Below are 13,687 nucleotides of genomic sequence, written 5' to 3' on the forward strand. Positions count from 1 at the left end.
AGACAACTGACAAAATAAAGATAAATACAGTATTTGTGTAACTTGGGTTAAAATGTATTAGATAAGAGTTCAGTGTCTGGTTTTGGATCCAGTTCCAATGGTAAGGACATCCCGATAAGGATGTCTGTGAATCTTTTTTATGAGATTGCAATGTTCTGATATTTCCAAATGAAATGACTGGCCGACTGGACGATGCCCTGATTCTTTCAACATTGTGTGTACAAGATTTGTGTATGGGTGTGTTGGGCTTCAGAAATCGCTGACATGGGAGAAAAAAATGACTGCAGGAATCTGATGCAAAAGTCAACAGGGGAATACGTGCCTTTGACATGGCAATTAAAGGGCACCAAAATGATGCTGATATATTCGTAAATCAGATAAAACTGGGGCCTATTGTAAGGGAAAAAAACACCTACAGCTGATAATGGTTTGGTCTCTTTCACATCTTCCAGGAACATGACAGAGGTCAGGATTACAGCATTATTGACTTATTTTTCAAGACACTGGTCAAAGTACAAAATAAGTTCCTGTGTTTATGGAATCCCACAGCATATCTTATCTGGGCACAGACAACAAAACATATACGGTCCCTCATGCTGAAAATGTGCATTATCGATCTGCCAATTCTCAAATGTATTCAAATTATTCACTCAGACATCTGATCAGCCATCCTGAATATGTATGTGATATTTGATTTGATCTTAAAAAGTTCAGAGTTTAAGATCGGGTTTCAAAATGATAAGAACGTTTTTGAACTTTGAACTTGGACTTTATTTGATATGGCAGAGCTCTGATATTTCCAAATGAATCGACTTACTGATTTAATAATGCCAGAGTGGCTCCATCATCTATAAGTAATCTTTACAAAACATGGACATTTTTGTTAGAGTAAAACATTTTTTTGAGAAATTTGCAAAATTATGAAAAGAAGATAACAATGTCATATTAATAGATAATTGCACTCATACTGTAGCGATACAGTGTAAGCAACATGAATTATATAAGAATTTGTGATGCAAAAGCAACTAATGTGAACTGATAAGATGCATGGAGGTGGTATGGACCACGTGAGGTAATTAATCAGGATTTGATGTGTCTGTGAACAAAATAAAAGAATAAAATGTAGGAGAAACTGAATTGCAAGACTGAATGATTATATTTCTGACGTGCCCTACTGTTTCTCAACAGCAGCTTCAAGTCAAGGACTGTATGATTTTATTCCAAAGCCCTTGTGAATCTTGGCTGGGTCCCACTAGATATGCAGTATCAGTTTTAGGATGAATTGCATCAGATACAAAGTGCAAAATACATTTTTTGTCCAGTACAGACTGGTAATGATATTTATTTTGATAAAGTCATTCAGGGTGAAGTCAGAGTAAATATCAAAAATCACGTCTTCAGCTGAACTAATAGATAAACTGAACACTTCTGAGCTCAGATATGATGGCTCCATTATTCTGTGTTTATTCCATTGTTTTTGGTTTAAGAAATGCAAATGGGCCACTATGGTAACATATCAACTACAATAACCATTTTCTGCTATATAAAGAAAAGTTTATTTTTGGATCTTTAAGTATCATCTGCCTATCTTTTTTTTTTGATTGTGCTCTTAGGACTTTAGCTCCATGTAAAATAAATGATTACATGTTTTCAGCGATTTGCCAGCAGCAGTACGGTCATGTTTCCACTTCCAGCAAGACCTGGTGTGACAAGTATCTCTGTGGGTCGTCGTGAAAACCAGGGGTCCGGTCGAATAGTCGAAAAATTGATGTGATGCGGATCTGCTACTCAGAAACTACAAATGTTAGAAAAATTCTCCACAAAAAGTGCTATAGAGCCTTTGTCTATTGCAAGCTTATCACATTGTCACGTTATTAAAACTATGTCGTATATATCATATTAGAGATAACATTACTTCAATATTAAAGTTCTTAACTGAAGAAGATCAAAAAAAATCTAAAAAAGTGAAAAACTGTGTTGTCATAGGCTGCTCATGCTCATCCTCTGTCCTCAGATTCATCAGCATGAGTCAGAGTTTATATGACTGGATGAAATAAAATTGAGCATCCCGATAAAATTTGAACACTGAATTTGTTCAGTGTATCCTGGTTTAAAGGAGGTCATTCAGGGAGCATTGGAGCTCCTTTCCTCAACGTTTCGAGAATTAAAAGAGCTTTAATCGGCTGCTCCTGACCGATCCTTGTCGGTGGCCACACAGTGCATTATTTACATGGGAGCTTCCTTGAACATATGGCACTTTTTAAACAGTGTTAAACAGGGACCATTTCCATAGAGTCAGGAATGATTTACATGTCGTATAACAAGAATAGTTCAGTCTTTACAAAAAATTGCATATAAGAAATTTAGTTACATACACATACCAAAACCTAACATAACCAAAATATATTTGACATTTCCGACGCCTTGTTTAAGCTTTTAAAAGTTCTACCAAAGTGAAGATAATCTGATTGCACTGGGAACAAATGAGCATTTGTAACGATAACCTCTAATCTTTGGTAGTCTTGAGTGTGAGCCTGGAGGCATAACAGCTTAAACTCTGTTGGACACAGAGAGGGATCGCTGTCTGAGAACACAGTCTGAACTGGATTTAAAATATTTCTGTCAGGTGAGAGAGGCTGCAACATTTCAGTGCTATGAGAGAACAGGGCAGTTGTAACAAATCTTTGCAAGAGATGCTTTTGGAATCATTGTGTTACTTTGTATTATACAAGCAGATCAACACAGAAAAGAGCACTACTTGTTAGTTGTGTGGCATGTGAAACAAAGCTTCACTTGTTAATAAGATGGGTAGAAGAAACTGAACCTAAAACTGTTTCTTAACTGTAAGGTGTCCTTGAGTGTGGTAAAAGGTGCCAAAAAAAAAAGCAAAAAAACAATGTATTGTTATTATTATTAATCGAGAGCGATAGGAGAGTTGGATCATTGTAGGAGATGTTGTAAACATAAAATAGAAAATGAGACTAAAAGTAGTGTAATCTTACTGCTGGATATGTGATAATTGAAAAGATAGGAAAATTCATGTGAATTTGTTGTGTAATCCTCAAACAAGAACCCCCCCAATACAGCAATAAAAAGGATAATCTTTAGGGAAGTGTTAAATTAAGGTAAACTGAGTCCTTTGTAGGCTCTTTCTAATGCTTTCATCTGTCTCTTTATAGATAGGTAGTTCATGTTTGCAAAGCAGCTCTCCAGACTCATCCAGGCTTCCACCTGGGGAAGAGGTGAAACAGGAATGATCAATACGTGTTTTCAGGGACAGCTGACCCACGTGACTGCACTCATAAATACGGACAGACAGGCGCAGGACAGGCAATGTTCCTCCAGCTTCACCCAACCCAAACCCAAACCCAGAGAGGACGCATCCACACCTCACAGCCTCCCATTCATATTTCTCCTCCGTCCTCCGTCCCTCTGGCTCCTCCCCGCGCTGATTAAATGCCCGTTCCGCTCTTCAGTCAGCTGCTGTTGAAGGCAGTCATGACAGACGACCTGTAGGATCGAACCTCTCCTCGCGAGCAAACATCTGAGGTTTCAGGTTTTTCTTTTTTAATTTCCTCGGGCACCATCCAAGAAGCCTCAGCTATGAAGACCATTCTTGCTGCATATTCTGGAGTCCTCAAAGGTAAGACGGGTTTGAAAAGTGTGAGATGGGCGAAATCAGAGGTAGTTCGTGGAACAGGTCAGCGGGTCATGGAAGTGTTGATCTGTTTTCTTTGTGTTAAAATCAAAATGTTTTTTGTGTAATTGTTTTTACGATTTGCGGGAGAAATATCATCTCATACCTTCAATAACTGCACTAAACTAAGATATTCTGGGATGTTTATGCATTGCTTTAGGTCTTCAATTAGAAAGTATAAAAGGGAGGTTTTTCTTTTTATGATGATGGCTCATGTAAATTTAAAGTTCTCATTTGATCATTTCTATTCAGATGCTAAACTCGTGTGCATAAGCAGGATGAAAAAGCTGTGGGTTGTTGTCATTGTTTCTTCTTACTCTGTCCCTATAAGATTCATTATGAAGGCTAAAGTTACAAAAATGACAAAAATCAAAGTGATCTTTTTCTCTTTTGTGTGGGAAATTTTCTTCTTCACCACGCCTTCCCCACAGTGACTTTAGCTGAACTTTAGTAGCTGGGTACACATACTTTTTGCACACAAAAAAATCTTCACAGCCATTGTGGACAGCACTCTTTCCAGTAAATAACTTTTATACCAAATACTTCAAAACAGTGAGAAGATACACATTAGTAAACAGTCTGCTATGAGAAGGAGATGAAACTACTGCATTAAGAAATGGTCAAAGATGAGAATGTGAATGTGAATCCAGTGAAAAGGGGGCTACTAATTGGAGTTTGTGGCTGTAACTGTCCAAAATTTGTCGCTATTCATGATGCAAGGGATGTTCTTATGTAACGCAACCAGAGGCGTGAGTCCAGCTGTGTGTGTTTCACTAAAGCAGGATTATTCCGTTAGACAGGTAATCTCTAAAGTAACGGCTCCTTTGCACATTAATTAATAGAAAATAATCAGTATTTTAACTGAGTACCTTTGTTAGCATTTGAGTTTAGTGTCATCATGCAAAATTCATAAAGATTTTCTTCGTTTCCTTTCATGCCCCCCCCCCCAAAAAAATTGGTGGTAAAATATTTTTTACAGCCTCCGTACACCCAGAGTTTTTTTTGGTCATCTTAAGGCAACATAATTGATTGTCTTTCAGCATTGTGGGATTCATTTAGAGTGGAAACTAGATTCTTTAGACAACCTAACCCACAGTGGAGCTTTTGCCCAATTTACAGGTCTTTTCAGACCAGAGCAGGTGGGTAGTATAAATAGCAACAAATGGGTTATGAGTGAATGGGTTTGAAAACGAATGTGGAGCAGTTGGGTCTTGGATCCGGTCGGGGATATGCCGGTGCTCATCTGGTGGGTGGAGCCTAGCATAGAACTGCAGGAGGATGGTTGTATTCTTTAAGATAATACTTTCTGCTTTTCCCCCATTTTCTACTTGTTCCTGCTTCAAGGGAACCAGTCCAAGTAATGTCACATTCCACACATTTAAACCTTAAGTAGATAGGTTCTGAAAGATGAGTGCTGTCTCCCTGTTTGCTCCATGAAACGGTTTGCCTACCTCTCCACCTGCCTGGGGACTTGTTTAATCTGGCTCCATGAGGGAGCGCAGTCAGTATTTAGCCACCGTCAGCTTAATTCTGGCCAACTCTCTGTCTTTGATGCGCTAGGAGACTTACGCAGTCTCAGCATCACAGTTTACAAGTATTACCTGGTACTGGGTTATTTTCAGTGAGCGCAGATGGGATTAGAGGACAGGGTTCTTCCTGGAGGGAAGCTGTCCTTCTTATTGGCTCTCACTGGTACGAGTTTGACGAGCTTAATGTGGCCAGTATTTTATGCTTCTTCCTCATGACATGTAGCTGCATGGCTTCACTCGTATGGGGTAGCTAGTAGTGAGCACTGGTGAGTATCTGAGGCGGTGTGGTTGACGACGGGCTGACCTGTTTGATGATGTACTGGAGACTAGTGGGATAATTGGGAGCAGTGTTCTGGTAAATCATTAACTTTTTATTTAGTTTGATGTCCTTTTTTGTGGTTGATTCAACTCCACTCCAGCATCTCTTCAAGAAAAGTACAATCTGCACCTTTAAGTTGAATTAATCAACGAACTCCTCTTCGTTTTGTGCTCCACATCCATGGATATTTGGCTCATCTTATGTTTTTTTTCTTTTGTGACCAGGCACTGGCTCCAGTATCCTCTCCGCACTGCAGGACCGACAATCGGCGATCTGGCTCTGCAGGTCCAAGATGGAAAAGCATCTGCAGGTCATTTCTGTGCTGCAGTGGGTTCTCTCCTTCTTAGCCATGGGTGAGTGTGTACAGTAGCTCATTAGTGTCAATTTGAGAGGATCAAGTCATCAAGCTACTTTTTTGTGACTTCTGCTGTAGACCCTTTCTACCTATGAATACTTTGACAGTCTGACTTAACCTTTGAATTCTTTATCTTTCTCTCTAGGCGTTGCCTGTACTGTGTTGTTGATCTACTTGTTCTGGACTGATTGCTGGCTGATCACTGCCATTTACACTGCCTGGCTCATTGTTGACTGGAATACTCCGAAACAAGGTAAGGCACGTTAAAAATGAAAAGCTCACTGTTATTAAATGGTTTGAGTTTGTCCCTCGAGAGAATAAACAACACTGCTCAGATGATGACAAAAGTGAGAGCGACTAAGTACTAAAAAAATGATGTTCCTAAAAATCGCTGCATCTAAATAAATTGCATTGATCAGTGATTAATGGACAAAATTACATACAGCATGACTGTACATGAGTACCTGCACAGACACGTCTTTATTATCAGCATGACTTCATATTAATGACTACATGGAGACGACCTCTGGGTTACCACAGCATTGCATAAGATATTTTGTAATGGTTAGCATAAACAAGGACTGCATCACGTCCCCAACTGCTCCTATCTCAGAGACGCTTAATCAAAGGATAGCCTATAACCTGCTTTAAGCGACACTTTCACTCATAAACCTTATTAAATGAATAAATTCATGAATTCAATCAATTATTTAACACAGAAATACATTAAATCTGCTTCAGAAAACTCATCTCTTTTTAAAGCAATTAGATCCTAAACTAAAGTTTGAGATGAAGCTCCCTTCAATACCTACACCATAAGTTGGAAGCTGATTATTCTTTAAAGTTTCCATTTTTACCCACCAGAAATTACCCACCCTGCCCCCCTAAAAAAGAAGCTTTGGGGGCCTCTTAGGTCCCTGGGGTCCCTGGGCAGTTACTCGCTCTGCTTAGTTGTCTCGGTACTTAAATTCAGCCACTATGCAGACACTGAAAGGGCTTATTTAGTAAATTCTACAAAAGAAACGCCCTAACTTTTTCAAAAGTTAGAACAGTCATGCACATATTTTCTACTACAGGTATAGGAAAAGTGAGTACAACAAATCCTAATAAAACTGCTTTACTAATGAGCAGTCCATTATTATCACTTGTTCAGTCAGGCGTGATGGTAATTTACATAAAACAAACAATATGAAGAAGTCACTTTGGTCTTTGGATGGCCTTTTTTTTTTCTTTTCTTTTTTTAAATATGAAATATCTTTAATTAAGTGATTAATTAACAGTTCAAACTGACTGAGGGACTTGTAAGAAATGTATTTTTCATACTTCAGGAGGCAGAAGATCTTCTTGGGTGAGAAGCTGGACGGTGTGGACGTATTTCAGAGACTACTTCCCAATCAGGGTAGGTAAATTTGTTACCTTCCTGGTCTATCATTTCTAATATGTCCAGCTTATCATTTCGGGAACAAATCCTGGAAATAAATCCTGAAAACCTGAAATTTATGTTTGATAAAGTCAGGACTGTATGACTTCATCAGTTGTGCATTTGTTTTACATTATACTGTTGATAAGGCTTATCTGGGGTGGATGCATCCGCTGTCTGCTCCATGCTGTCCCTTGTCCCGTGTTAACGATGAAGGCTTGACGTTGGTTTGGAGTTTGACACTTTGTCCTCCTTGATGGCCCTTGGATATCTGTTGAGAGGACTTTCCCTGTCCAAGCTAAAGGAGTGTGTTATTGCAGACTGGCACACACACACTCGCACAGCGTGCAGAGGGTGGAGGAGTAGCTGTGCATGACTAAACTGCCACTAAAGAGGCCAAAGGTCAAGGCTTGAGCATGTTTCAACGGAGGATATCACCTACTGCCTGTTTAGGTCGTCGCCATAGAATTTGATTGAATTTGAATGTTCTTACAGAATTAGTTGGACCAACAGAAAAATAACTGTTAGCTAATGTGATAATCATTTCTTCTGCAAATGAACAGGTGTTATTTAATGCTGCAATCAGAGAGGGATTTGGAGCTCTTTGAGTATAATTAGAATACTTGTATTTGTGGGTTTTGGCCCTTTGGCCGGATATTTAGGCGATCCAAATCTCTGTTTTATTTTGCTGCGTAAGCCATACCAGAGATGCATGAAACTTCATGACATGGGTCCAAATATCCACTACCTGGAGCCCAGAACATGAGCTTTGGCACCGAGTGATAACGCAGTAATAAATAAGATTAAACAGCTTAGACGAGACAAAATTCTTTCATTAGTCTATTCTTTTCTTAGCTGGTCTTCAGCTTTGAATGTATAAAACTCCTTTACCTCATGTACTTGAAAGTCCATTTATAGAATCTTGACAGGATCTGGTGGTAGTTAGTCAAACGTGTTGAAATATTGAGAAGAAATCAGTTAAAATCAGTTAAAATCTTGATTTTAATTACTACCGAAATTGATAGAAATTCTTTGGACAGAAGATTTTAAATGTCTCAGATGTCTATGAGATCTTGCAAAAGCAACAGTAATTGGGGCTGTATGTGTGTTTTAGCATATATAACATTAATATGCCACTTTTTTTGCTCAATATAGAGAAAATACCCCAGTTTTGCACATACGGTGCCAATTCCTTAACTTGTGTAAACTACAGGGCTCAAATCCCTTAGTGGCAACTTTCTAATGCTTTAGCATTTTGTTTTTGTAGCTCACAATTTCAAGTGATTAATGAGATTAGTGATGTAGTCGGTCAATAGAATAATTTTGGCAGATTGAATTCTTAAAATGTCCCCTAATGAAGCACCTGTGGGTTGGGGACTTCATCCTTCTTTCACGTGCTTGTGTTATCAAAATAAACGTCAACCTGTGGCTGTTTTCAGTGCATAAAATCCCTTCAGTTTAGGGTGTGTTAATGGTGTGTAGATAAACTTGCTTTCATGCAGCATTTAATTGGATCTCTAGCTTGCTTTTTAAGATTCTTCACATAGATTAAGAAAGCATTAAGACTCGTATAAGCTTGAAATATAAAATGATATGGGCACAGGTTGTGAAAATGTTAGAAATATAAGTAGAATAGGCAGATCGGTACCTGTACACAGTGAAGCAACCAGAAAGAGTTTTATTTTCAGTGGGTTTGAGATTGTAGCTGAACTTTGTCCATCATATTGATCTGTGCTGTTTGTACCATGTTTCTGCTCGTCTTTGTGGGCTGATGAGATCAGACGGTTGTTGTCAGCTGGCATCCGTCAGGTTCACCGTGTTTAAGAAATGTCAATATTGTTGAAATAAAAAACTTTCTATGAGCACGGAGCTAAAATGTTAGTTACGAGCCACAGAGATATTCTTCCATAATTCCAGCTTTAAAAAACCCCTGATAATATGCTGGAGAGGTTTAGTAGGATCGCATTCTAATCGAGTGTGAAGATATGACTATTATTTATGAGTTGGAAGCTGGCTGGTCAAAGTCAATTTGAAGTGAGAACTGTGTGAAGTCTAAAATGTGACCCTCATGAAAACTGTTAGATAAACGTCCTTGCTAGTATAATTTCATCTAGAAACAAAGCCTCTTTTATATTATTGCTACTTTTTTGCATCAGACGGTGAATCTTGTTCGCTCTCCATCTCTCTGCTCTAACTATCTGGGGTGTCAACCCCCCCCCCCCAATCACTTCATCCCTATTGCCTCATATGTGCTATACCAGCCAGGTGGAGTCTTGTGGTACTATGAGGATCTTAAATGTGATCTGCTTTTGCTAATGTGATTGTGCAACTGTTCGACCACCTACTATGGAAGCCTTGTGTACACACAGGGATGGATCTTAGTCTGCCCTGCAGAGCTGGGTGCCTTTTCATTATGGGATTGTGCACATTGAGAGCTCCAGCCAGAACTTGGGGAGGGGGGTGGCTGAAAGTTAAAAGTTCATTGCAGCCAGGCTGAACAGGTGCGCAGCACGCACAGTGGGTGATTATTTTATGATTGTACTTGAGCAGGCAGGGGAGAGTTCTGTCTGGTTTGAACTGATAAGAGTGTCCTACTTTTACTAAAACACTGGCTGTCTCCCAAATCCATACAGCACACTATTTCTAGTAAGAGTTTTAATAGATCATGTGTTTGCAATGGAATATTTGACAAATGAAGGAGGAGAGCATTAATGTCTTCCAAATAATACACTAATTGACAAATTAATCGGTTAATTATTTTGATGAAAGTTATCTAGATTTGCACCTACCTTTCAACAGATCTTCCTTTTCTTACTGTCCACCTCTCCACCAAGTTTCATGACATTTTTATGCAATCTACCTGCCAGCCAGCGAGAAAAACATGTGTCGACTCTGGCCTTGGCAGGAGGAAAAACAACGGCACATCGATCAGTGGTGTACTACACACACGAATTGTATGATACTTCTAAACCCAAACAATCAAAAAGCTACAAAAGTAAAACACCAAAGCAGAAACTAGTCAAACTACTAGTCATGAGACACCATACTTTGTACTGTTTGCTTAGATTATTTATGGTGTAGCCTCCTAGCAATATCCCTCTCTAACATGTCTTTTTTGAATCAGATGTTCCCCAGTGCAGCAATGTAATGATTTTGTGCTACTATCTTCCAGCTCATTAAAACGCACGATTTGCTGCCCAGCCGGAACTACATATTCGGCTACCACCCTCATGGCATCTTCTGTTTTGGCGCTTTCTGCAACTTTGGGACAGAGGCAACGGGCTTCACTAAGAAATTCCCCGGCATCAAGCCCTCCTTGGCAACCTTGGCAGGGAACTTTCGGCTGCCCGTCCTTCGAGACTACCTGATGTCTGGAGGTGAGAGGACTTGGGAAACCTGAGATCTCGTTTGAGTTCTTGAAATGTTTGATGCTGATAACCGTGTTTGTCTGAGAGCAGACCTTTGTCCTATTGCACAGCTGGAGTTGCTTCTGTTTACTTAGATCTGCTGATTTGACTGATTTATGGGGCTCAAACTGCTCTGAAGGGCTGTTTGCTCTTCAGACTTAATATTTGTCCATAGATACTGGATGGATACTCTCCTGGTTCACTGCACCCCATTGTGCATGGAGTTTTGATTGGAAAAAGACACTAAAGGCATCCTGTTTTTATTTTTATTTATATATATATATATATATATATATATATATAATAGCAGATTTTATGGCTGTTGTCTTAATGTGTTGCATTGTATAATCCGGTTGTGTTTAAAAAGAAGAAAACAAAACAAAAACTGAATTACAGCATGTAAGACATACAAGAAGCCAATTTTCCAAAATCTTTCCTCTCCTTTTAGGCATTTGCCCAGTGAACAAGAACTCTATTGACTACCTGCTGTCGCGTAACGGGACAGGAAATGCGGTGGTCATTGTTGTCGGAGGAGCAGCAGAGTCTTTGCACTGTGCTCCCGGCATGAATTGTGTCACCCTGAAGAACCGGAAAGGCTTTGTGAAGCTGGCCCTGCAGAAAGGGTGAGTTTGCAGAACAATACTCAAACATAAGGTCACGTGCAGTCCTTGGCGACAAAACACAACCTTGACCAAATCTGTTATGAACATGAAAATGTCACTCCTTGCTCCGTGGCGACTCACTCGAATGAATAAATCCCAGATTATTATTATTAGAAAGGTTAAAAAGGCCTCAGAGAGTGTTGCCAAATCTTTTATGAATGTGCAGTGTTGTCCACTTGGAATCTACAAGCTACTTATGGCATGTAGTTCCCTTTCAGAGAGGTCAGAATGTGTGTGCTGGCCAAGAGCTGCCCTTTGCTTTACATTAATCACTATTACTTAATGCACTGCAAAGTGGCCTTGGTTTGTCTCGCTAGTCCAAACGAGCCTTATTCCCCCTCAAATACAGCTGAGGATTATCATATCACTGGGTGCACCTTGTCCAAATAAGCTTAGAGCTGGCTGGCAAAGACATTCAGTTATGTAGACCTTCATTCATAACAACTAGGTTAGCATTTCAGGCAACATAAGCCTGAAATGTGTATTCAGGTCGGTAGGGAGTGGGACACACATTTTTATGGACCTTTTTTACGGCTTTGGTTCAATGCTTATAAAATAGAATTGATGTTAACAACCAGTTAAAGTTGGATAATGAGTAAAAATATGGATTGTTTTTCAATGAAAAATGGGAAAGATTTATGGGAAAATTGTAAAATGTGATGAGTCATGGTTCCTGTAGGTTGAGGGACATTTAATGTGATCCAGTAGTGTGAAAATGCTTCAAGCACTGGTCTAATGTTAAATTTTAAGCTTGTTCACAGATCATGTTGGAAATCAGCATATAAATCCACAAAGTTTCCAGAATGCCGGATAGCCTTGCATAATTGTTATGCCTCACTAATACAAAAACGTAACTGTGCCCCCCCCTCCCCAACGCAATGTTACTGAATATAGATTGGGCTTTCGCAAACTGCTTGCCTACGTGTCCTAAACTGATTTGTGGCAATCGGCAAACTTTCCTTTGAATATTTTGGCTTGTCTGAGAAATATAGCTAAGTTGTGTAATAATAAATTCACACGTGTGCCAGGTACTTTACTGAAACCTCCAGTGTGATAATTGTTTTCAAAGCCAAAAGATTTACAGTTATGACTGTCATATAACAATAAAAACACAAATGTGTGCAAAGTATCTTAAATAAACATTGACATAAAAATGTTGGCTAAGTTGCTATACAGACAACCCCCATTTTAAAAAAAGTTAAGTTTAAGTTTACTGAAACACAACAAAACTGATTCTGTATGTCAGTATTAGTGCCGCCTGAAGGCTTGATGGTCACACATCTGACAGTGGTTTCTTGCCTTGGACTTGCTGCACTGAAAATTTTCCCAGAATCCCTAAATCTATGCACAGTTATATACTCAGTAGATGTTCTTTTTGCTGTTTATAGTTTGGAACGTACACACTTTTCTGCCTATTTTTGCCTCTCTAGCAACTTTCTTTTTAGTATGTTGCTGGGATCAAATGTTTGATTTGTTGATATTGTCTAAATACAAAGAAGTTGGTCATTGTATGCATTGTTTTTCCTTGGATTTGCCAGTTAAATAAAGATGCAGATTAAAAAAAAAAGTTTTTTTAGGATTATTTTCAGTTTAGAATAGTTCCCTATTTCTTCTGGAAATTAGTGATTAGGATTAGTGTTTTACTGAATTAAATCTGAGTTATGTCTTGACACTGTTGGGGTTGCTGTGTATTATTCAGTGAATGTGGACATTTGTTGGCTTACTTCCTTTGTGCTCCTTCAGGTCCGACCTGGTTCCTGTGTATTCATTTGGAGAGAACGATGCCTACAAGCAGGTGATATTTCAGGAGGGGACATACTGGAGATCTTTGCAAAGGAGGTTACAGAAGATCCTGGGTTTTGCCCCGTGCCTGTTCCATGGATGTGGTCTTTTCTTTGGCAACTCCTGGGGAATTGTGCCTTATTGCAACCCCATCACTACCATAGGCAAGTTTATCTTTTGAGATTTTGATTCAAGTGTAAGGTCAGATTCTGAGTTGTAGAGCAGGGTTTAAACTTATTCAGACTTTTTAAGATGGTTCATAACCAGACAATCAGCAGCAAATAGTTTAAGAAAACAATACCAATATGTGAACTATACTTTGTTTTAATTCTGTCATGTGTATTTATATATATTTTTTCAGTTGGAGAACCGATTTCAGTGCCAAAAATTGAGGACCCGACTGAGGACATGGTGAATCTCTACCATGGGATGTACGTTAAGTCCCTCCAAAGTCTTTTTGACAAGTATAAGGCCCGTTTTGGTCTGAAAGAAAGTGACATCCTGCACATCCAGTGA

At 39.1% G+C, this 13,687-nt stretch overlaps 1 protein-coding gene across 2 annotated transcripts; it reads left to right on the forward strand.

Annotated features, from left to right (window-relative positions):
- Positions 1–3,603: 3,603 nt before the first annotated feature.
- dgat2 (diacylglycerol O-acyltransferase 2) lies at positions 3,604–13,687 on the forward strand. 2 transcript variants are annotated; one of them, XM_075487205.1, is made up of 8 exons: positions 3,604–3,652; positions 5,770–5,898; positions 6,046–6,153; positions 7,229–7,299; positions 10,493–10,697; positions 11,176–11,350; positions 13,133–13,335; positions 13,533–13,687. In XM_075487205.1, exons 1-8 carry the CDS (start codon positions 3,604–3,606, stop codon positions 13,685–13,687), a joined length of 1,095 nt encoding a protein of 364 aa, XP_075343320.1. The 2 variants fall into 2 exon arrangements, with proteins under 2 accessions (XP_075343320.1, XP_075343321.1); XM_075487206.1 differs by having other exon boundaries at positions 3,604–3,643.

The sequence above is a fragment of the Odontesthes bonariensis genome, chromosome 16 (assembly GCF_027942865.1).
Source record: "Odontesthes bonariensis isolate fOdoBon6 chromosome 16, fOdoBon6.hap1, whole genome shotgun sequence".
Lineage (NCBI taxonomy): Eukaryota > Metazoa > Chordata > Actinopteri > Atheriniformes > Atherinopsidae > Odontesthes > Odontesthes bonariensis.

Coding starts and splice junctions, on each gene's coding strand:
- dgat2 (XM_075487205.1), top strand. CDS start 3,604: ATGAAGACCATTCTTGCTGCATATTCTGGAGTCCTCAAAGGTAAGACG. Junction 3,653..5,769: donor AGTCCTCAAAGGTAAGACGG/GTTTGAAAAGTG, acceptor TTTTGTGACCAG/GCACTGGCTCCAGTATCCTC. Junction 10,698..11,175: donor AGACTACCTGATGTCTGGAG/GTGAGAGGACTT, acceptor CTCTCCTTTTAG/GCATTTGCCCAGTGAACAAG.